The sequence below is a fragment of the Microtus ochrogaster genome, unplaced genomic scaffold (assembly GCF_000317375.1).
Source record: "Microtus ochrogaster isolate Prairie Vole_2 unplaced genomic scaffold, MicOch1.0 UNK21, whole genome shotgun sequence".
Taxonomy (NCBI): Eukaryota; Metazoa; Chordata; class Mammalia; order Rodentia; family Cricetidae; genus Microtus; species Microtus ochrogaster.
In genome coordinates this window covers 889,229-912,073 of record NW_004949119.1, presented here as the reverse complement: position 1 = coordinate 912,073, position 22,845 = coordinate 889,229, and the positions used below count along the sequence as shown (strand labels likewise).

The 22,845-nt window shown below is 39.6% G+C and overlaps 1 protein-coding gene across 2 annotated transcripts in view; it reads left to right on the top strand.

The window, feature by feature from the left end:
* Gng2 (G protein subunit gamma 2) overlaps positions 1-22,845 on the top strand; it is a 100,926-nt gene that overhangs the window by 72,695 nt on the left and 5,386 nt on the right. For both annotated transcript variants that reach the window (XM_005367604.3, XM_026789546.1), the window contains one exon: positions 12,597-12,712. In XM_005367604.3, coding sequence (XP_005367661.1) covers positions 12,626-12,712 — 87 coding nt within the window. In that variant the 5' untranslated portion in view covers positions 12,597-12,625. The remainder of the gene's footprint in view (positions 1-12,596; positions 12,713-22,845) is intronic.

Below are 22,845 nucleotides of genomic sequence, written 5' to 3'. Positions count from 1 at the left end.
CTGTTCTTAGTTTACATTAAGGAAAGAAAGAAATGGTTGATAACTAAGTTAATTAAATACTGTACAAAGGGATTATAGTACACCAAATAAAAGCACCAGAGTGGTGTGCCAGGGAGTGGCAGGAGCTGAATGGAGGCCTTTCCAGAGGCATGATCAGGAAACTTGATATTTGAGCCTGGGCCTGAGTCAGAAAAGTTCGTGGGCTGTACTACCTGACAACAAATGTAGCGTTGCAGGCAGGGGAGGCAGCACGTGCAAGGGCCCTTGGGGGGAAACCGGAGCAAACTATATAATGAAGCTAGATACCACAGCTATTGTGGCGGTTCTGTAGCAGGTCTAATGAATATCTACTGTATAAATGTCTGAGCAAAATAATGATCTTTAATAGTGCCCGTCAGCAAGCAATAACAAAAGAAAAAAAAAGAAACCGTTTGGATTATCCTGGAGGTTTCTGCAGGATTATACTGCAGGTTTCTGGACTGCTGTGGGCCGAAGGAGCTTAGAAGGTTACAGAAAAGACACACAACAAAATCACCATGGGTGCTATAGGCACAAACGTATTGGGAGAATGGAGGATTTGCCTGAAGATCAGAGATGGTGATGTGGGCCCAGGGTAGGCAGCATTTCTCTGGCTAGAAATACTTTCTGGGGGTGCTGTCAGTCTTTTGCATACAGGAAATAGGCCTGGCTGCTAGGCTTGCCAATTTATTCACTGGTACAAGAAACCTTTCCAGGCCAAGTGGTAGTGGCACATGCCTTTACTCCCAGCACTGGCAGAGGCAGGTGGATCACTGAGTTCAAGACCAGCCTGGTCTACTGAGTGAGTTTCAGTACAGCTGGGGCTATACAAAGAAACCCTGTCTCAAACCTTCTCCATCCCCAAAGAAAGAAAGTAAGTAGTAAAGAAAGAAACCATAACAGCTGCATTTGTGGACATGGGTTTGTCCTGAAAAAGCGAACTGTGAGATAGAGGCTGTCATCCTAGAATCATCATTGAGGAAGCTCACAGCTTGTTCTAAAATCGCTTACCCTCTGGTTCCTGTAGAAACTTATAGACCATGTGATTGTTGCTTCTGGATGCCACCCTTAACAGGTACTCAATACTTGACTTTCAATTGATCCATCTTTTTGATCGGACAGGTTGTCCATATTAATTAGAAATTTCAATGGTATCTGTGAGGATTTCCTTACCCCCTCCTCCAAAACAGATGCCCACCCCACTCTTTGTTATTTAAGTTCTCATTTATTATTTAAGTTCTTTATTAATAGAGTTCATAGATTTTTCTTCTTTGCCTTTCTTATTCCTTGATTCTTTGTCTGTGTTCTCTGCTGTATGGAATGTAGATGTGTGTAGTATTTTTAGGTCACCATGCTCAGTGGTTATTCCACAGACAGTCACTGTTCTCTGTTCTTTGCACAGTGCTCCATATTTTACAATGGTGTCGGCCCACCTGTGAAATGTTCACTTTCTTGGTAGACGAGAGAAGCCGAGGAAGACTGGCATTTTTGCACTTCCACCCTAGCATAGCTCTAGAATCCAGTGTTCCTGTCTCCTGATGCCTGCTCTTTCAGTTTTGTGCCATTTGTCACTTGCATCAAGGGAACACCCAAACAATACAGCAATGAAAGCAAATTTGAGTGGACAGGCCCAGTGCACATTTGGAGAGCTCAGCATCTCTGAAGACCTGCTGGCTTGTCTCATTTAGTAAGCCAGTGGGAACACTGGAGCCTCAACAAGGCAGCTCAGCCACGGAAGTCTACGGAACTCCAGGAACCATTTTTTTTTTTTTTTTTAGGTTTGGGATCTACTAAAGGTTTAAGAATGAGGCAATGGCTTCTTATAAAGAAATTAATTAGCCAATAGATAATCTCCTAAAGGAAGCAGAAGGCTGCTGAAAGTCAGAACTCCCACTGCCTGCTGTTAAAGAGGATTAGGCATGGTAGGTTAACAGTCATTTTCATAGAAACTAGTTTGTATTTCTCTGTCCTCAGGATCCTGTGGTTCATGGTCTAGGCTTCCATATGTATAATTTATTAAAATAAAAACAAACAAAAACAGCATATATCATATGGAATACTAATCTTTTCTTGGTGGGAACAAAGCTTACCTAGTATCTAATAATGCCAGCTCCCATTTACCTAAACAAGCCATTGCCTTATGCAAGGCGCACATGAAAACGTAAAACTGATATGTCATGTTTGAGTGACAATACAGCCTATTCCCTTCTGTTTCTTTTTACAAAATTTGTGACTTTGAAGGAAATATTTTTATCAAGGCCTGTTTTTTGTGAAGGCCATGACAATCACCTAGCCTGTGTCCATTAGGAAGGCTCTATCTTGTAGAGGTTAATATTTTCAAAAAACAGCAATTTACTGGGAAGCAGAGAGCTGTCTTTTCTGGCAAAGGCAATTTTCAGGGAAGCTCTGTCTTTCTCTCCACCCACACAATGGAAGCAGCCCCCCTGCAGAGTGAAAGGCAACCATGGAGAATACAGACATTATGCCTGCCTTCTTTTCTTCCTTAAGCCACATTCACTCCCCAGGGAAATCTTGTGGAAACAGAGCTTGGATCTGAAGTCATTTCTGGGCCAGTGTTCTTCCCATTTGGCCCAATAGCAAGTCTGGTTGTTGATTTCATTCACATTAGCTACAGAGACTCACAGAGCATAAGAAATGCTTTTATGTGTGTGAAAATGACTGAACAGGTACCATAGACCCAGATTAGGAGCAGGCCAATGCTTCTGAAGCTGTGAACTGGAAAGTGCACACAATCCAAGGCTCCTAGGAAACTGACTTCCTAGGAGGAGGGAGATGGTGCTTGCACTTCCCTGCTGTGGGTTAAAGAGAATAATGCTTGAGTGAACCTGGCCCAACTGTGACACTTGGCAAACTTTTGGTGTACAAGTAAAATGTAGTCACACAAACTCCTTGTCCCTTAGTGAAAGACAAGAGCCAGGAGAGAGGATTCGGGGTTGGGGACTGCTCTTGGGAGCCTCCATACCCTTCCTCCTGACCCTCTCTGCTCTGTCTCTCATCCCTTGCCTTCCCTGTCTCCTACACACAAGGCAGTGACTCTTGAAGCCCCAAATCATGCAAACTTCTCCTTGCTGTTGGTGTGGATACACACACACACACACACACACACACTGCATACATACACTGCCCAATCTGTTTTCTTTCTCTTCCTCAAACTTTCACAGTGCTGCTCAAAAGCGATCAAAGGCAAGGAAACCAAGACACTGCGACACCAAGAAGATCTCTGGGACCACCCAGTTGTTGAAGTATGACTGGAACTGGATAAGCAAAGTAATGTGGATTCTAACCCAGATACCCAGGGCATGGCAGTGTTAAGGGAGAAGCAGTAACTCACGATACATCTTGTATTGATTTAAACTGTCCCTTGTTGCCGGGAAACCAAAGGAAATGATGTGTGCTAATTGGCAGAGATCAATGTGTTATTTTGTTGTTTCCAAGTCCAAGTGGCCAACTGTTAACAGGAAGAGATACAAGACCAAAATCTACCATGAGACTGGCAAATTCATGTTTTATCATTATTTGATTTATACTACAGCCACTGGCATTAAGTTCACTAGTGTCCTGATGGTAAAATTGTAAGTGTATATAATCTAGTATTTAATGAGTAACCTCCTTTAGCCAATGGCCTTTGAGAGGCTGGACCAGGTTGGGTGTGACTTTGGTACCAAAAAGCTCGTAGGAGCACCTATGCAGCCTCCTCCAGCTTGCACATCCAGATGCTGGGTTGCGTTCCTGTTTCCTCATTGTGATCTGTGAGTTTCCCTTTTAATAAAGAAAACCTTATTGTACCCTTAAAAAAGGAAATTAAATGGGAAAATAAATATAGATTAGTGTGAGCTTACTCACAATAATAATAATAATAATAAGTGATTAACAGAGTGGATACTTGTGTGATGTGGGATTCCCCTCTGCATGCTGGGACTACCATTGGTTAATAAAGAAGCTGTTTTGAGCCCATGATAGAGTAGAACAGAGCTAGGCATGGAAAAATAAACTAAATGCTGGGAGAAAGAAGTCAAGTAGAAGCCATGTAGCTCCACCAGACACAGACACTGGAAATTTACCTTGTAAGCCACAGCCTCATGGTGATGCACAGATTAATAGAAATGGGTTAAATTAAGAAGTAAGAGTTAGCCAATAAGAAGCTAGGGCTAATGGGCCAAGCAGTGCTTTAAATAATATGGGTGATTGTCCATGTAGCCAGTTGTCTCTGTCATCTACTGAATATTTTGGAAGCTGCTTGATTGCACTTCCTGCCTACTCAAGTTTTATTATCTCCCTTCTCAGGCCTTCAATGGGGTTGAAGATTACATAGTCTTAGTTACCTTTCTCTTATGATCTAGCCAAGCCTCTAATACAAGACTTAAACTGCTTAGGATAGAATAATTATTGAAACATTTAGCATTTGTTTCTTGCTTAATATTGTTTATACTGGTTGTAATACTAATTTTTGTACTTGATATCTGTTCTTATTATATATAGTTTTGTATTGGGTTTGGAACTCTCTTATTTAAACAAAACAGGGAGGTGATGGGGAATGGCATTTGCAAGGCAAGGTACCAAAATCCCACAGGAGCGCCCGCTTGGCCTCCTCCAGTTGGGCCTCTTCCTGATCGCCACACCTGGATGTTGGGCTCCATTCCTGTTTCCTCATTGTGATCTGTGAGTTTCCCTTTTAACAAAGAAAACCTTAGTATACCCTATTAAGAGCTAGTGTGGGATTATTTGACTCATGTTCCTCCCATCTTACACGTTCTGTTTCAAGTGTTAGTATATATGCTAATCTCATCGGTATGTATGTATGTATGTGTGTGTATATATATATATATATATGTAGCAATCAATTTGATGGTATATATAATATATAATGTAGAATTTCCTTTATGATATGTATTGTATATAATATATAATGTCAGTTTGATGTCAGTGTACTTGCAATAAATTTGAATAGTGGCCAAAGTGCCCAAACTTAACTTGGATGATTATGGTGTGATTCCTTAGAACAGATATATATGTGAATGAATCACTGTAGAATCTCTGAAAACTTTTTAATTGGCACATTTAACAATTGGTCTTCCAGTTTAAAATGAACTAAACCACCAAACACCAATAATATTGCTAGCCAACAAATGAAAATAACAGTGACATTACCAAGTTGTGAGAGACTGCTCATTTGTTCCTGGCTGCTCAGCCCTGAAATAACCACACAGAAACTGTATCAATTAAATCATTGTTTGGCCCATTAGCTCTAGCTTCTTATTGACTAACTCTTACATCTTAATTTAACACATTTCTATTAATCTGTGTATTGCCATGAGGCTGTGGCTTACTGAGTAAAGTTTCAGCATCTGTCTCGGGTGAGAATACATGGCTTCTTTTTTTCCCAGCAGTCAGTTTAGTTTTTCCCCGCCTACCTATATTCTGCCCTGCACAGGCCTAAGACAGTTTCTTTATTAGCCAATGGTATTCACAGCATACAGAGGGGACTCCCACATCGCCAAGAGGTTGGGAGACTATACCCTATAATTGGTATTTTAGATCTATAAATTGCTTATTACCAGTTTAATATAAAACAAACTAATCAACCTTCCCCACCTACTGCAAACATAAAAACATGGTACAGAGAAATGCACAGTTGTAATTAAAATAAAAGTTCTTAGGAAGTTTATCTGAATGCTTAAATATAATCTATTAAAGGATAAAAAGAAAAGAATAAAATACTCTACAATTAACCTACACTCTCCAAGGCAAAGATCCCAATTTCAAAACACGTATTTATCTTTATGCCATGAATTCAAGGGCTGTATTTTTTTTTTTAACAAAGCCCAAGTGACAGGAAAATGTACGGTTCTTTAACCAAAATATTCCTCCTGAAGAAAAGGAAAGTGCTGAATGTGTTTTGAGAAAAGAGAAATGTTATCACCCCCATATAGTTTTTCTGGTCCTTGGAGTAGGTGGGGACTCATAAATGGAATACAATAATGCTTTGTGTGTGCTTCTTGCATTTGGAATTCAGGTGGGATGTGACATTCCTGCAGACTTCTACCAGTCCCTCACATATAATCCCCGTGACTGTTTTAGAGATATTTGTGGGGTTTGGGGGGTTCTATTGTTGTTTCTTTGTTTTCTTATGGGCAAACTTAGCTCAGCATAATCTTAGTCTATCAGGACACTACACAAAGAGACTATGTTCTATTTTAAATAAGCAGGAAGCACAGATCAAATGTACAGAGATGCTAATGAGAATCATGATCTCTTAGCACTCATCCATCACTATGAGGGCCATGGGAATCATAAAATATCAGGTTCTACAAGTAGGCAGGATGCTTTCTGCATGATGTGTGTTCTTGGAGCAGCTTTGTTGTGTATGACTCAATGGCTGTTTTTTGAGTGTTTTTCCAGCAGGGCACCAGGGGCATTTGGAACAACTACCTCATTGTTATGGGTATGCTGCAAAGAACAGAGTGTCTGCATCAGCACATTACATACCACATACGATATTGTCACAACTAGAAGTACTCACACACTTCCGAATGCCTTCTTTGATCATTGCTAGTGGGTCAAGTAGAGGGTGTGGACTAAAGATATTCAAAATTGCCTTAAGGTAGATTATTAAAATGAGGAGGGAAAAGGAGAAAGGGAAAGGAGAGATATCAAAATTCAAGAATGTAATTATATGTATCCCATACTACATGATGGCTGCCAAATGATGCAGATGTCGTAGCTACTACAATTAGAGAGAATCATACTCTTCTCATCTCTACCTGTACAAGCATACACGTTCACATATACACACAAACAGACACATAATTTTAAATGAATTTTTATTAAAAAAGAAAGGCTATGACACTAAAACTTAAAAACAAAAAATGCATATTTTTCTTACTCATCCTGAAATGTTCAAGGTGGCCAAAAACAGGAGGGAAAATGACAATGAGGGCTAAGTCCTTCCATCAAGGATATCACTCCTTGACCAAAACTTAGATAATTATTTCTAGCTGCAAGGGAGGCTGGAAAACAGATCATTCCATAGATAATACTCAGCTATGCTTCAGGGTTCCTGTAATCTCTATGAAACAGAAAAGAATGCTGACTTGGGAAATAGCTAAGTTGGTAAAGTGCTTTCCAAGGAAGTATGAAGTCCCAAGTTTCTATTCCAAGAACCTACGTTAAAAACACTGAGCACAGGGGCCTATATCTGTAATCCTAGGATTGGGAAGGTAAAACCAGGAGAACCTATGGTGCTAACTGGCTAGCCAGCCTAGAAAAATCAGTGAACTCTGTATTCAGTGAGAGAATCTGTCTCAAAAAATTAGGTTAAGAGCATTTGACATTGACCTCTGGCCTACACACTCACATGCCCATACACATATGACTTATGAGCATACACAAACAGGTAACACACACATATACACTCAAGGAAAGGAATAAAAAGGTAAAGTGCCATTACTAATTAATAGAGGAAAGAGTGCTGGGAGGCAAATTATGGTCTGTGCTTTGCTTTAATATATTATTTAGTTTCAATTCAAGACAGAAGAATAGTTGGCCACAGCTTCTAAATCCCTTTCAGGTCCAGGCAGGTCCAGTCACTCTATGATTATCTGCATTCTAATTGGATGGATGAATTCTAGTTCGGCAGAAACATTAGCTTCACAAATCATTGTCCAGGGACTTAGAGACCATGGCCGTTTCTATCTCAGGTTGACTGGAATATTAAATACTCCATCTTGGCTTTGTCAAGTTTTGCTAGATTTTTAAATATTTATTGGGTTTTGGAAACACATTATCCCTATGCAATGACTAGTTCTTAATGATGCTGATTAAATGATTGCCTTTAAATTTATTTGGTGTGTGTGTGTGTGTGTGTGTGTGTGTGTGTGTGTGTGTGCATGCACTAGGGTGCACATATGGAGATCTAAGGAAACCTGGCTGGTATCATTTCTTTTCTTCCACCATGTGGACCTTCAAGGGATTAAAGTCGTCAGACTTGGCAGTAAGTTCGTTTACGATTTGAACCATCCTTCAAGCCTCTTTTCTTTCTTTCTTTCTTTCTTTCTTTCTTTCTTTCTTTCTTTCTTTCTTTCTTTCTTTCTTTCTTCTTTCCTTCTTCTCCTCCTTCTTCTTTTTTACGAGAATTTCTCCCTTTCTTTATCTTTAAGTATCTGAAGGCACAGTTTGGAGTTCCTTGTTGCTTCAAACATTGCTTCAATTCCTCCCTCATTTTATTATCTCCAAATCCTTTGAAACAAAGTTGAGGGAACAGTTAATTGCCTTACACTGAAAATATTGGGAGGCTTGTTTTGCAGCATTCACACTACTCTAATTGTCTCAGAAGGGACTCAAGAGAGAATTATACATAATGTCTTCTTTTATCTTGAAGAATTATATATGAAAAAATTACTAAAAAGATAATTTATAGACTTTTTTCTGTTGTAAGGAGGCTGCTTGTTTGTTCCCAGTTGTCCAAGACTCCCGAAATAATCACACAGAAACTATATTATTTAAATCACTGCTTGGCCCATTAGCTCTAGTTTCTTATTTGCTAACTCTTACATCTTAAATTAACCCATCTCCATTAATCTGTGCATCACCACAAGGTCATGACCTACCAGCAACGTTTTAGCACCTCTGTCTCTGGCAGAGGCTCCATGGCTTCTCTCTGACTCCACCCTTCTTTCTTCCAGCATTCACTTTAGTTTTTCCCACCTAGTTTTGTTCCGCTATTATAGTTCTGCTACAGGCCCAAAGCAGTTCCTCTATTAAACAATAATATTCACAGCATATAGAGGGGAATCCCACATCACCTCCCCTTTTCTGTTTAAATAAAAAGGACAGTTTTTATTTTAATATAGTAAAATTACATATAACAAAGCATTTATCAAGCAAGAATTATAGTCACAATATTTATATCTACTTTATTATTTATCATAACTAAGGAAAACTATAACTATAAATTCTTCAACTCCATCAAAGACTCCAGAAGGATATAATATTACCTAAGTTAACAAGAAGTACATTGTAAGCAACTGCCAAAACTCTACAATTGGCAGAGACATCTCACTGACTGGACAGTCACCCAAAGTTCTTCTGCACTATTGGAGCACCCATCCTCACCTATAGGCCCATAGTATCCAGTGGACTTTTCCATGAAGCAGGAAATTTCAAAAACAGTTCCACCTATATTGTCAGTCACTTTTTTCTGTGTCCTGCAGAATGTCTAGCAGACTCTTTCATGAAGCAGGAACCCCGAAGGCAAGTTCAGCAGTCATTTCTCTGTGGGTCCTGCATGTTCATTTTACACAGCATATCATAAAGCAGTCCAGGCACGAGCAGTTTCTTGCCTAAATGGCTAACAAACTGCACTCGGAGTCTCTTTGATGCCCATCTTCCTCTTGAAGTAGATTAGTGCTGCCAGGAGCAGAAGTGTCTCATGGTCATGAAAAGTTTTAAAAACACTTTAAATGCCATAATCTATAGTCTTTGAAAGGTTTGAAGAGTCCTTATTCATCTGAAATACATCTCTAACATCTAGAAAATCTAATTAACATGACTACAGGCTTGACTACTATAGATTAGTCTCTATTAACCTATATTTCTTAATTATACATTACATTTTTAAATGAGCTGCACAATCACAATACCTTCACCAAGAGCAGACATATATATATATATATACACACACACACTATAACAAAATTGACCTTTAATTTTCATCAATAAACCAAGATCCATACCAATGCAAATCTCTAGCATATCCCCCTTTAAATGTAAACAAACATTTATAAACAATATTTGGGAATATGGACATAGTTCTCCAGACTACTTCCTGCTGATTAGGAGCACTGTTAATAGGTCTTTCATGGTGTATCCTGTGTGCTAGTTTCATTTAAGTCAGCAGTTGGGCAAAGTAATTTTTATAGCAACCTTTCTAGGGGTCTTGTTGCATCAAACCATATTAGTCTGGAAGCAATCCATAAGTTCTCATCTTCTATGGAAACAAAAGAAGAACCTCTTTTGCAAATTCTGAAATCGAGATACCTTTAAAATGTATATGTTGGTTACTTAGCTCTTTCACAGTCAAAAAATTCAAAGAAAACACATTAATATACATAATCCAGACTCTGTGAATTTTCCATCTTTATGTGGTTTTTTTCCTTTACTCCTTTTAATCTATGACTGTACTCTGTCTCATTAAAAACTATTTTTAAAAACAATTTACTTCCTTTTCAACTCTCTATACTCTTTCCCTTCTCTCTGCCAAGCCTACATACAATTATTCAACACTGTGACACACTTAGAGATCTTTTTAAATCTGGATTTGTCTTTATTGCATATCTGTAATATTTTCTGACCAGAAGCACTTTTTAAAATGGTAAACATTTAAGAATCTAAGTTGTGGCATTGACAGTACTTGCTGCTTGCTCCGCATAATCCAATATGGTGGAATTCCATTCACTGCCTCTGCAAGCAGTGCACATTGCCCCATTTTCAGGCACACAGAGGGTCTATGTTGTCATTAAGCAAGTTTTAACACTCTTCTAACAAAACCCATTTAAATGCTCAGCCTTCTGAAAGAGCTGGAGGTCGCACTGGCAGCATGGCTCAGAAACCCAGCATTTCAAAATGATGTGACTTTTATTCTGCTATCACGGAATCAGGAAGACCTCTCTTATGAGAGCTGTGGCAACCCATCAGCAAACAAAGCCCATTCGGAACAAAATGTGGCTAAACTTTGTTTTTTAGTGTCTAGAATTCCTATCCAAGCCCTCTCAGGTTTTATGTGAATTTTAGTTGGCCACATTGGGTGCCAAGTTGTTGTAAGGAGGCCACTTGTTTATCTCCCAGCTGCCCAAAAATCCCAAAATAACCACACAGAAACTATATTATTTAAATATAGTTCACTGTTCGGCCCATTAGCTCTAGTTTCTTATTTGCTAACTCTTACATCTTAATTTAACCCATCTCCTTTAATCTGTGTATCACCACAAGGTCATGGCCTACCAGCATAGTTTCAGCACTTCTGTCTCCCGTGAAGGCTCCATGGCTTCTCTCTGACTCTGTCCTTTTTTCTTCTAGCATTCAGTTTAGTTTTCTCTGCCTAGCTCTGTTTCCCTATAGCTCTGCTATAGGCTCAAAGCAGTTCCTTTATTAACCAATGATAGTCACAGCATTCAGAGGGGAATCTCATATCATTTTTTCTTAATACTAAAAAGATCATTTATATCTTTTGCTTTTTTGGTAATTAAAATAACAACAACAAAGCAGAATTTTATTTTAGTGTTAGGTAAATTTGTCTATGACTTATTGTGGTTTACTCTTCATGCCTTGGGTTTTCTTTGTGCCCTTGTTTTTTTTTTTTTGAGATGAAGAATCCGATTCCACTTTATCCCTACGTAATAAAGTTTCCCAAAGAGAGCCAGGGTTACAACTTATAGTATAATAGATCAAGAACAAGACTATCAGTGTCAATCAATGGGGTGTATCATGCTTCATTTCCTGGGTCTGGCACTCTAGTTAAACTAAAGCTCTAGGTCATTGCTACCCCACCAAATGTCAGTAACTTCCAGGGGCAGCTTTAAATAAGAGCGTGGAACCTTGATAAGAGCAAGATCCCATCAAATCTGGGGGAGGACACCAAACACAAAGCAGAATACTTTTTAAAAAGAAACAATAATAATAATGGAAGATGATATGCTAGATCAAGAGTTAGAGTAGAAATAAAATTAGGATAAGTTTGGAAAGGTTGTGGGGACCCGACACATGAGGGGCCCTGAAAGTTCTAACAGAGATGCTGTCCCATGATCTACAACAGGGAGAGAATGTAATTTTCAAAGCACAAGGGCACAGTTTCAATGACCCAGAAGAAGTGTTTTGTGTTTAGTTTAGAAAAATGCTATTAAACTAATTAATGTCCTTTAGACATTATTAATTTAGACATGGTTCTGTCTCCCCTTGACAATGTGGATTTATTCCTGAAGGATTGTGAGAAAAACAACTGTGAACTCAGCCACAGTTCCAAGTGTGGAGGGTTGGCTCTTCACAGTGTGCAATTAAGTGGCATTGAAAAGTTACACTCTCCCCATCCACCACCACCCCTGCTGTCCCAGTATAGTGTCCCTGTGGTAACCAATCTAAACAGAGGAGTGGAGCTTGATTCTATCAGAATATTGGAAATAGTGTTGAGACTGAAGGACTGTTGAATTTTCTCCCACCCCTCAGCTCAGCTTCTTTCTCATTCTGTAAGGATAGTTTATCCAACCTCTCTCTCTCTCTCTCTCTCTCTCTCTCTCTCTCTCTCTCTCTCTCTCACACACACACACACACACACACACACACACACACACACACACTAGTGTATTTTACTCTGCCTGACTTGGTGAACATTCCTCTTTGGGACAGGGAAATCAAGTCCTGTTAGTTATACATAATGCTGACTGGGATACAGATGACCAGGGAACTGGACCTGGTTACTGTCACGTTCTGAGATCTGCCTGCTGTGAAGAACTGTATGTTCCGCAGTTTGTGAACTCTCTGATGCAGTCTTCCTCTTTGCTTTCTAGAGTGTCTGAAAACCCTATCCAGCTCTCCAATGGCCAGTAACAACACCGCTAGCATAGCACAAGCCAGGAAACTGGTGGAGCAGCTGAAGATGGAAGCCAACATCGACAGGATAAAGGTGAGGGTGACACCGTCTGTAGCTCATCCAGCTTGACTAAGTTACAGACATTTATTTGATTTTCTATAGAAATGGGTAATATCAGAAAGAATAGGAGTAGGTGTAATAATCCTGGTGATACCTATCTTTCTAAAGTATCTCTACCTTCATGGGGGGGGGTGTCCCAAGGGAATGGGCGAGCCCTTGAGACTTCCACTCTCTAGTCACCTCCCCTGATCCAATTAGGACGCTTTTCTCATTCTGGGTCCTAACATTTTCTATCCCATTCAGTATCTAAGACTAAGTGACTGTTTTATAAGTCTATTCTGTTTTTTTTCATTCACCATTGAAAAAAATTTCATCTTTATATCTTACTAAATTTTTTTTCTTCAAAGCACAAGAGTCCCACTTGAGGCCTAAGTAGATGGCTCAGTGGGTGAAGTACCTTCTGTGCAAGCGTGGAAACTTAAGTTTGGATCTCCAGCACTCTCGCAAAAACTCAAGTTTGGGGGCCTGCAAGATGGCTCAATGGTGAAGCCGCTTGCTCATTACCAAACTGGACAATCTAACTTCAATCTCCAGAGCCCACTTAGTAAAAGAGAGAACTGACTGCTTCTGCCCTCTACAGGTGTACTGTAGTACACACACACACACACACACACACATACACACACACTGCACACCACACCACATACCACATCACACATACACCATACTACATACCATAGCACGCCACACCCAAATACAATAAATACACACACCACACCCACATAACACCACACCATACCACACCACATACCACACACACACACACACACACACACACACACACACACACACACACACACACAGTGTAGGTGGGCGATGTAAATTAATGTAAAAAGAAAAAAGCCAAATGTGTTAGTGCACAGGAACAGGCAGATCTCAGGGACTTGCTATCCTGACAGTTAATAGAAACAGTGAGCTCTAGGCTCCATGAGGGACCCTGTCTCAAACAATAAGGTGGGGAGCGATAGAGAAAGATGTCTGGCATTCACCCCTGGCCTCTACATGCAGAAAAGTCAAATGAATGTTAGTAATTTACTTTTTCGTTCATGCCCCAGACTTCATCAGCTTGTTGAGGTTGGCTTAGATGCAAGGTTTTTGTTCAAACCATTAGTTTGGCATATTTTAAATGTGAAGTTAACTCCACTATGTCATTATGAGTAGATATCTATTATAAGATGGATTATAGATAAAATTTGTCAATAATCAATTTTACTTTCTCAAAAGCATTTTAGGAAACAGAGCTCACAAACATATCCCATTGTACTCAAATAAAATAAAATAGAACATTATTCCAAATGCATTTTTAAAAATTTTTAGTTTTTTTTTTTACTTTTTTTCTCTACACTTTAAAAAGTCTGGATTGTTCAGTGGATACATTGGGGTATGCCACAGAAAATAAAACATGGCTTAGGAGTCAAATCTAGTCCATGCTATGTTTTTATAAATAAAGTATTATTGGCACACAAGTATACTCATTTGTTTATATTTTGTGTGTGGCTCCATTCACACTCCAGCCACAGAACAGAAGTGTTATCAGGGATCGCATAGCCCCTGAAACTCCAAATCATGACCTTCTGTTCCTTTATGAAACAAGTTTGCTGGCTCCTGGTGTAGAGCAGTTGTTGCCCATATGTATGTTTATATCACCCAAAGGACTCTATAAACAGACCAATTCCCAAAGCACACTAAAGGAAAGCCAATTAAATTAGGATCTCTTGGGTTTAAGAGTCAGACATCAGTATTTTATTATTATTCAGTTAATTCAAATATAATAGCCACAGTTAAGAACGGCCTCCTCGGGGCAAAAGGTTTGAACCTTCTCACCACCATTTCCTCAGTTCCGGATCGTGAAGGGAGAGTTCATCCATCTTCACAAAGAATCTGGGCAAACATCCAGGATAGGTCCCATCCCCTAGACACCTCCTTTGTAAACTCAGACTCCCGGTGGTGGGCGATGCTGTAATCAGATCCTGCTCTGTTTTCCATGGCAGTTATTCTTCTTTGCTTGTGAATGAGGTATGGGCTCCTTCCTGTGTGTTTTCTTCCTCTGCCGCCTTCTGCTTTCTCCTCCTTTGTTGCCTCTTCTTTTTTATCCCCCAGCTGTTAGGAGAAGAGAGATGTCCCAGGGACTTTCCTTTCTCCTTTAAGGGGAACGCAAGCTCCACACATCCTCCTTCTGAGAAATAGTGGTTTTGGCCTCTCTGTGAAACTCTGCTGGAGCTGGCGTTTTCTGCCACTCCTCAGAATCCCCAGACACTGGTCTTGAGGGAGAGTGTGAGGTTCTGATGGGTGCTAAAGAGGACCACAAGCGAGGGTGCTGAAATGCCCTCCTCAGCCATCTTCCTCTCCCACTGAAAACGTTACTATACCACAGTTCTGCATCCCTTGTACAGTGAATCCTAAACTCTTTAATGGAAACTAGAGTTCCCCTGTGCATGTCTTCAGCTTTATTTTCCGCTCTCTTGCCCACACGGGGCACATTAACTTCTGATTCCCTCGGAAAAAACCTCCAAGTTTTGACTGTCCTTCATCCACCCCCTCACCTCTTCACTTTAATGGAAAATAGAACTGATTCCCTAAGATTCAAACCAATCATTAGGTTTTTGATAAAGGTTTCCAGGACCCTCCTTGTGAGGTTGATGTTTTTATCTGTCCATTTTTCCATCTATTTGTCTAATAAATACTTTATTGAGATTTTCCATATTGCCAGTACTTACTAGGTTTTAGAGGTAGAAATGAACAAATACAGGTCTTAACCTTGACAATCTGTCTCATAGTGAGAGGTTACAAAAGATATGAACAAAGACCTACTATCAAAATAAACAAAAATATCCAGGAAGCATAATTACCAAAGGTGTCAAAGCCAACTCCTAATTGCCCTCTGAAGAGACATAAATAAATAGCTAGAGAGAGACAGAGAGAGAGAGAGAGAGAGAGAGAGAGAGAGAGAGAGAGAGAGAGAGAGAGAGCGCTCATGCAAGGGTAAATAATAATAAATATATAATAAATATAATAATAAACTATGCACTGAGCCACCATCTCCCAGGCAATCGTCATAGTTCCATGTCTGAAATCTTCTTGCTGCCATCAGATCTTTTGTTGATGGAAATCCAGCAACTGCCTGTACTAGGGTATTTGTTCTGCACCACACAGCCAGGCGGGCATGCTGGGGTGAAGTAACAGATTATTTTTAGTTTCCCCGCTGGGTAAAATTCTGACTGTATTGACACATTTGTCAGCTAACTGGTTATCTGCTTTCAGGGGTCTTTCAAGGGCCCCAAGATTTCTAACTTCTCCACCCTCTTTCAGTGCAGACCCTGTGATGGTGGTGGAGGGGAGGGCTTTTTGGAGGATGCCAGGCTGATGATTTTCCAGGTACAGAAGTTAACTCATTATATGATAGCTTTATGCATATCTGAAGGAATCAGCTGTGGCTAAGGTGGCATCAGTAGGACCCTTAATAAGAGGTGATAGAGTACAGCTGCCTGGAGCTTCTAAAGGTCTCATATAAGCAAGAGGTACCTTATCCCTCAGGTGGTCTCTAGAGAGACCTAGCCTACTCTATTGGACCTGAATAACACTTTTTGTTTTGAAACTTTGTATCACATCTTCTAGGAGATTCAGACTAATAAACCCCTTATCTGTTCGTAAGCCCCAGGCATATAATAATGACACTATGACCTTCCTCTCTTTGTTAGCATTAACTTCAAGGATAGGGAATGAAAGCAAGGGAGTCAGCATGGAAGAGTAGTGGGGGCTGTGGAGTGGCACGTGAATTTCTAAAGCAAGACATATGCAAACACTAACAGTAGAACAAGGAGTGCAGGGAGGACACACAGAAGTGGAGGACAGCAGGGTTTCAGGAACTATCTGATTATCACCATATTAGAACTCTTTGGGTATCAAACAGAAACTGAAGCTGTCCAGCTTAAGCAGAAAGTGAGGATTAATTATAGAAGACAGAAGGTGTCTCAGAATACATGGACAGAAGCGGTGGGGTCATCAGTTGACGGGACAACTGGAAACCACTGGGAACCACGAGTGCTCCATAATCAGCCATTTGGGGCTCCTGGATGATTGGTGCATGTGACAGACCCGAGATGGCCACCCACTGTCCCCCGGGTCGCAGATATTGGCTGCGTCTTTCAGTTTTGCATCAGGACGCAGCCACCTCTAGCCTCACTTTCCTGCTCAGTGTGAAATCAGGGTTCCTAGGAATTAACCCACCTGTACGGATAAGAAAATGGTAGGGACTGTTGTACGTTATATTATTTGACAGAGTCAACTCTTACCATTATAAAAATAATCTAGAGGTAAGAGGGAAAAAAATCCAAGGCCAGGAGTATGAAGGAAATCGTCGTTTCTTACCTGATAAGTCTCATAAACTGATCTCACATAAAGATTTCAAACTTACTCATTTCTCCCAATTATTTCCAATGTTCCTTTCAACCAATGCTCCTTACTGCTCTAACAATGTGTTGTGTAATTCCTGGTTATTCTGGGTTCCTCCCTGGGACACCACACCCCAAACCCCTCTTTTCTGTGCAAATCATATGCTTTCACTAAGTATCAGCTCAAATCCCCACCCGATCATGAATCTTTTTCTATTTCTACCAAATTTGCTACTTTAACTTTTATTAACTAAACTATTCCAGACAGACTGTATGTTCTTAAAGGTGAAGGCAGTGCTTGTGTTCTCCATGGTTCTTTGATGACTCTAGTGTGAGCATAATTAGATAAATAAAATTGCATCGATTAAAGAGAATTCAAATGCTGTATAAAAGGGGGGTAGGATGGGTGGTTTTAAAGTCAAATTGTTGTGTACCATAGTGTGGTTGTAAGTAAACTCCATTTGCAGTGCACCTTTTGAAACAATTCAAAAATAAACAGGTACGCTAATTTTAACGATTGAAAAAACACATAAATTAGTGAGTCAAGTCTAGGCATTTCTAATAACTAGATCATCTTTCTGATGATAGACTCATAGTGCATAAGAACTGAACTTCAGAGAGCACTGTACTGAGAGACAAAATAGTTTACACCAGGACAAGGTCTGGTGGTGTGCACCTGCAATCCCACTTGAGAGCCCGAGACAGGATGATTGCTGCAAGTTCAAGTTCGCCTGAACTGCATAACAAGTTCACGTACAGCCTGAACTGCATAGCAAGTTCAAGTACAGCCTGAACTGCATAGCAAGACTCTGAAGAGAGAGATTGGGAGGGGAGGGCATAGCCTAGGTTTGGGGCTTTGCAAATATTTTTCCAACATTTAAGTTGAAAGCTTTAATATTCCTTTCTCAAAGCAATATGTTTAATTTTATTAGAAAGAATATGCTATAGTCCTCTTTATAGGACAATTGAGAACATCTCTATGGATGATAAAATCAATAAAGCATACAAAGAACTTACAGATCTTCAAGTATGGTCATTGCAGTTTCTGGAAACAAAGCAAATGTTTCCAATTAAATTCTGTTCTGTATTGATATGAGTGTGCAACTTCAGTTTCTTGAGGGCTGGTACAATTTTTAACAACTGAGGACTATTTTTCCATCAGAAAGTATATACTTAGCCTTATGCATTGTACATAGCCACCAGGAAAACATTATACCCTAACATTCCAAATTTAGCCAGGCGGTGTTGGTGCACACCTTTAATCCTAGCACTCAGGAGGCAGAGGTAGGCAGATCTCTGTGAGTTTGAGGCCAGCCTAATCTACAAGAGTTAGTAGCTAGTTCCAGGACAGGCTTCAAAGCTACAGAGAAACCTGGTCTCAAAAAAAACAAAACAAAACAAAAATAACAACAACAACAAAAAAAAAAAAACAGAAAAGAAAAAGAAAAAAACTCAAAGTCTTCCCAAACTTCCTAAGCACCAAGACACTGCTACCAGAGGAAAGCTCCACACTGACCTCATTTGACAAGTCGTAGTAAAATCATAAGCTTTCCAAAAATACTATATAGCATTACCTTCAGGGTATATGCATGAGACATGTGAAATATAAATGAATTTTGTGTTTTGACATGTCAGCCATAACACGTCTCATCATATATATGTATTATATACGATATATATAGTTCCATTTTTATTTAAAAATTTTCAAAATGCAAGCATTTGAGATCCTCATTTGTACTATAAAACTCTAGAAGTTTCAAATCCCTGGGAAATTAATTTTTTTAAATAGCCAAGCCTGATGGAGTAAGCTTGTAACACCAGCTGCACCAGAGACTGATATAGCCCGGATGACTGCATTAATAAAGGCGAGCCAAAGAGAAAGTGACTTCGTGACTCATACCCTTCAACACAAGGCCACTTCCCACAGGCAGAGGCAATGGCGGCCTCTCAGGGGTTTGTTTCTTTGCCTGATAGCTTGCATGCGTTCTGTGACATCGATTTGAGGAGGGAACTCAACTTTGTAATGTAATATAGATGGAACTGTAGCTTTTCATTCCATTTAATTTTGGCGGGAGGTCTGGTTTTTATTTCAAAAGAAAGCTGCCTCTTCTGCAACTTCTCAGAGACATCGAGTTCTTTATTTCGGAGCTTACAGTCATAGTCTGAGGCTTTTATTGGGGCTGTCCAGAGTCCCCTGTCCTGGCTCCTTGGTTTGAGTTTAGTGAGGTTACACATAACTGGAGTTCAACAACTCGGTCTTGGAAGACAAATGCTGCTATCCTAAGTAACCTCCTAGGCTAGAGACATCACATCTCAGTGATGGACAAGTCACAGGTACAGCGCCGAGGGCTCTTATTTTCCTACCATTTGGAATAAGTTAAGGAAAGGGCCATCTAAATATTGAAAATTACCCCAATACTACCTTCTTTAGCAAAGGGTCTGACTGAAAATCTTGTTTTGCACTTAGCTGTCCTGTGTAACACAGTTGCTTTCATGACCTTGACACATTTTAAGATTGTGGGCCATTTATTTTATGCAAGGTCACCCAGTTTGGGCTTGTCTGACTTTTCTTTCCTTTCACCACGTGGGCCTTGGGGATCAAACTCAGGAGTCTTGGCCACAAGGACATTTAACCACTGAGCCATTTTGCTGTCCCCCTTATCTGCTATTTCTCTCTGAATAAATTCCAGTTAGACAACCTGACCATATGAAGTGTTTTCCTGTTGTGCCTCCTCCCTCAGGCAGGACTTGATTTTGACTTATCAGTTACTGGTAATGTTAACTTTGATTATTGACTAAGATGTTGTCTTCAAGGTTTCTCTATGAAAAGCAGTTCTTTTTCCCTTTGCAGGTCTTCAGTACTTGGGAGCTTGAGTAGCTCTAGATTGTGTAATTCTCTTATTCCTCAAAAACGTTCCGTTTTTAAGTGTATTTAATTACATTGCTATGGGCTCAGGGTATCCCCTTTTAATCAATGGTTGATAATCTTTGTTTAGCTTCTCATTATTTTATATGGCACTCTGGGAGGGCAGAAGAGGGCACCAGACCCCCTGCTAGCAGCCACGTAAATACTAGAAATTGAACCCCATTCAGCTAGAAAAACACTCATGCTCTTAACCACACAAACCATTACTTCAACCCCTGTAGTCTATTATTTTTTTATGTTAAATTTTCGTGGGTTAAGAGCTAGTTACTGGGTCCTTTTGGTATGAGTCACTCATTTCTTGAGTACTTGCCTAGTTTGGAGCAAAAGTGGGTGCTCCTTCCATTTTCCTTGCCCAGCCTTGCAGTCATCCTTTCCTCCAATGAGCCCTAACTCGTTTGAGAACAGCTTTCAAAAACAAAGATCTAGATATGCAGCATGCTCATTGCTCCAGGTCCTCTCCCTGGATGGAGCTAGAAAATGCACATGCATGTTCACACATAAGCATTCACGTACACTTCATACCTGTTTTTCCTTTGTCTGTATGTATGTGTATATATAACCATGTATTTATACCCAAACCACCAAGTCCTATTCTATACCTTAAAGAAGCAGTATCATTTTTTGATGTCTACAATTTTAACCCCCTTTACTGGAAATGAGACAACACCTTGCCTCAACCTTGTCTGCCTCCTCTCCTGCAGAGAACCAAGTTTCCACTCTGCACCTCCCCTTTGCCACAGAAGATGCCTTGCACACCCTTCACGTCTCTTTTGGCCACGTTTTCATTTTTTCTGTGTTCTTGATCATATAGAGAATATTTAATAGCTTTGTTGGCCCCATCCCTATCTATCCATTTCATGGACCATGTCAGTCTTATGTCTATCTCACCACTACAGTGAAACTCTCCTCCTGCTTCTTTGCAATTGGCAATATTTTATAGAGACTAGACACTGTGAAGCTGATCTTGTAGCATACTGTTACTTTTAATATTCCTTTAAATTTTTGAGTTTTAATGTGGTGTGCAGTTAAGTTGATCAGAAACATTTACATCTATCTGGACTTACTTTAACACTTTGATAGAATGATCAGAAACATTGACATCTATCTGGACTTACTTTAACACTTTGATAGAATGTGACTAAGGTTACGTCTGAGAATTCTTTCAGTAATTGCTTGAGCCTCTTTTATGTGTCAGCACTGAAGATACAGCAATGCATAAGACAGATAGTTACTGCCTTCATACCAAAGAGTACTTGCAGAGTTAGAAAATACTAATAAACAAGCTCAGAAAGATGACCATACTGGGAGGGGTGTGGCATCCGTGAATGAGAAGATTCACACTTGGACAGAAAAGGGTAAAGAAAGTCAGTTTGGACAAAGTGATCAATGAATGCCCTGTCAGGAACTGGGTTTCCATTGATTACTGGCAGAAAGAGAAAAAAGAAAATAAACATAAAGCAGACCGCAGAGGATGTGAAGAAAGACAATGTCTCAGAATCAGATACACAAAACTATGAGGCAGAAAGGACTGCGGAGTTTTCAAAATTAAAAGGGGGAAGTAGGGAGTTATGAAACTGGAGAGGACAAAGTCCCAAACTTTCTGGATCCACAAGCTACTATATGATGTTTTTGTTTCTACAAAGTGTAGTGGGGAACAACTGATGATTTCAAATGGGAAGTTACATAAGGCAATCTGAATGTTTGAACTGTCTTTACATACACCGTATGATGAGAACATTTGTGACAGCTTCAAAAGCAGTCACTCAGCTTCCTAAACATTTTGGTATCCTTGACCTAACACTTCTCAGAGTGATGCTTTTAAACTACAAAGGAAACTAATTATGTTGAAATACAGTGTATCAGAATGTTTTTCTAAAATATTTTAGATAATAGCATACCTTGAAAAATATTTTCAAAACATATATAATATATAATATGGTTATAGATATATTCCTTTATTATATAGTCTAATGCCATGTCTATAACCATAAAGTGGATAAATATAAATACAATGTTGAGATATAAAGATGACTGAATATGATTGAAAATATTTGATTCCATTAACTGACTGGCTTGCCTGCACAGCTCATGCTAGTATCCCTGTTTATAAAGAAAGGAGATGATAAATTTCCATTTGACATTAGAAAAAATAAAGGAATAGTTTTAATCATCAAAGTTCATAAGATACTCTTTAAATTTTATCCTCAGGCCCATTGGGGAGTCCAATTAAAGACTTTTTACATAACCAGTTATTTCAGTTGTCACAGAGATGTTGCTTTACTCTATGGAGATGATAGCAAGGCATCTAAATGTAGGGTATTTTTGGAGTATGAATCAACAGGACAGAAAAGGTAGAAACTGTTCTAAAGTTCTGAGAAAAGTTTTCATGGAACACTGGGCCTATAAATATAAAAAAAAAAAATTCACGTGCCAAGTGTTAGAAGGGATAAGCCCAAAGCATAAAATCTAGGCAGATTGTCGCATAATTTACACTAAGGTAAGGAACACATGTGGCAGTCTAAGTAGACTTTAAATCAAGAACATGAACACTCACAATTGGCTGTTCCTGAGCTGAGACCTAAGCCAAGCACTTGCTTAGTGAAGCCTAGAATTCACACACGTTGAGGACAGTGCTTGATATGACGGCATACATCCGTAATCCTTGTGTCTAAGGGATTGAGACAGGAGGATCCTGAGTTGTATACCCGCCCGAACTACATAGCAAGGGCCAAGGCAGCATAGTAAGATTCTGTCTGCCCCCCTCAAATAAAAAAGAGCTAGAAAAACAG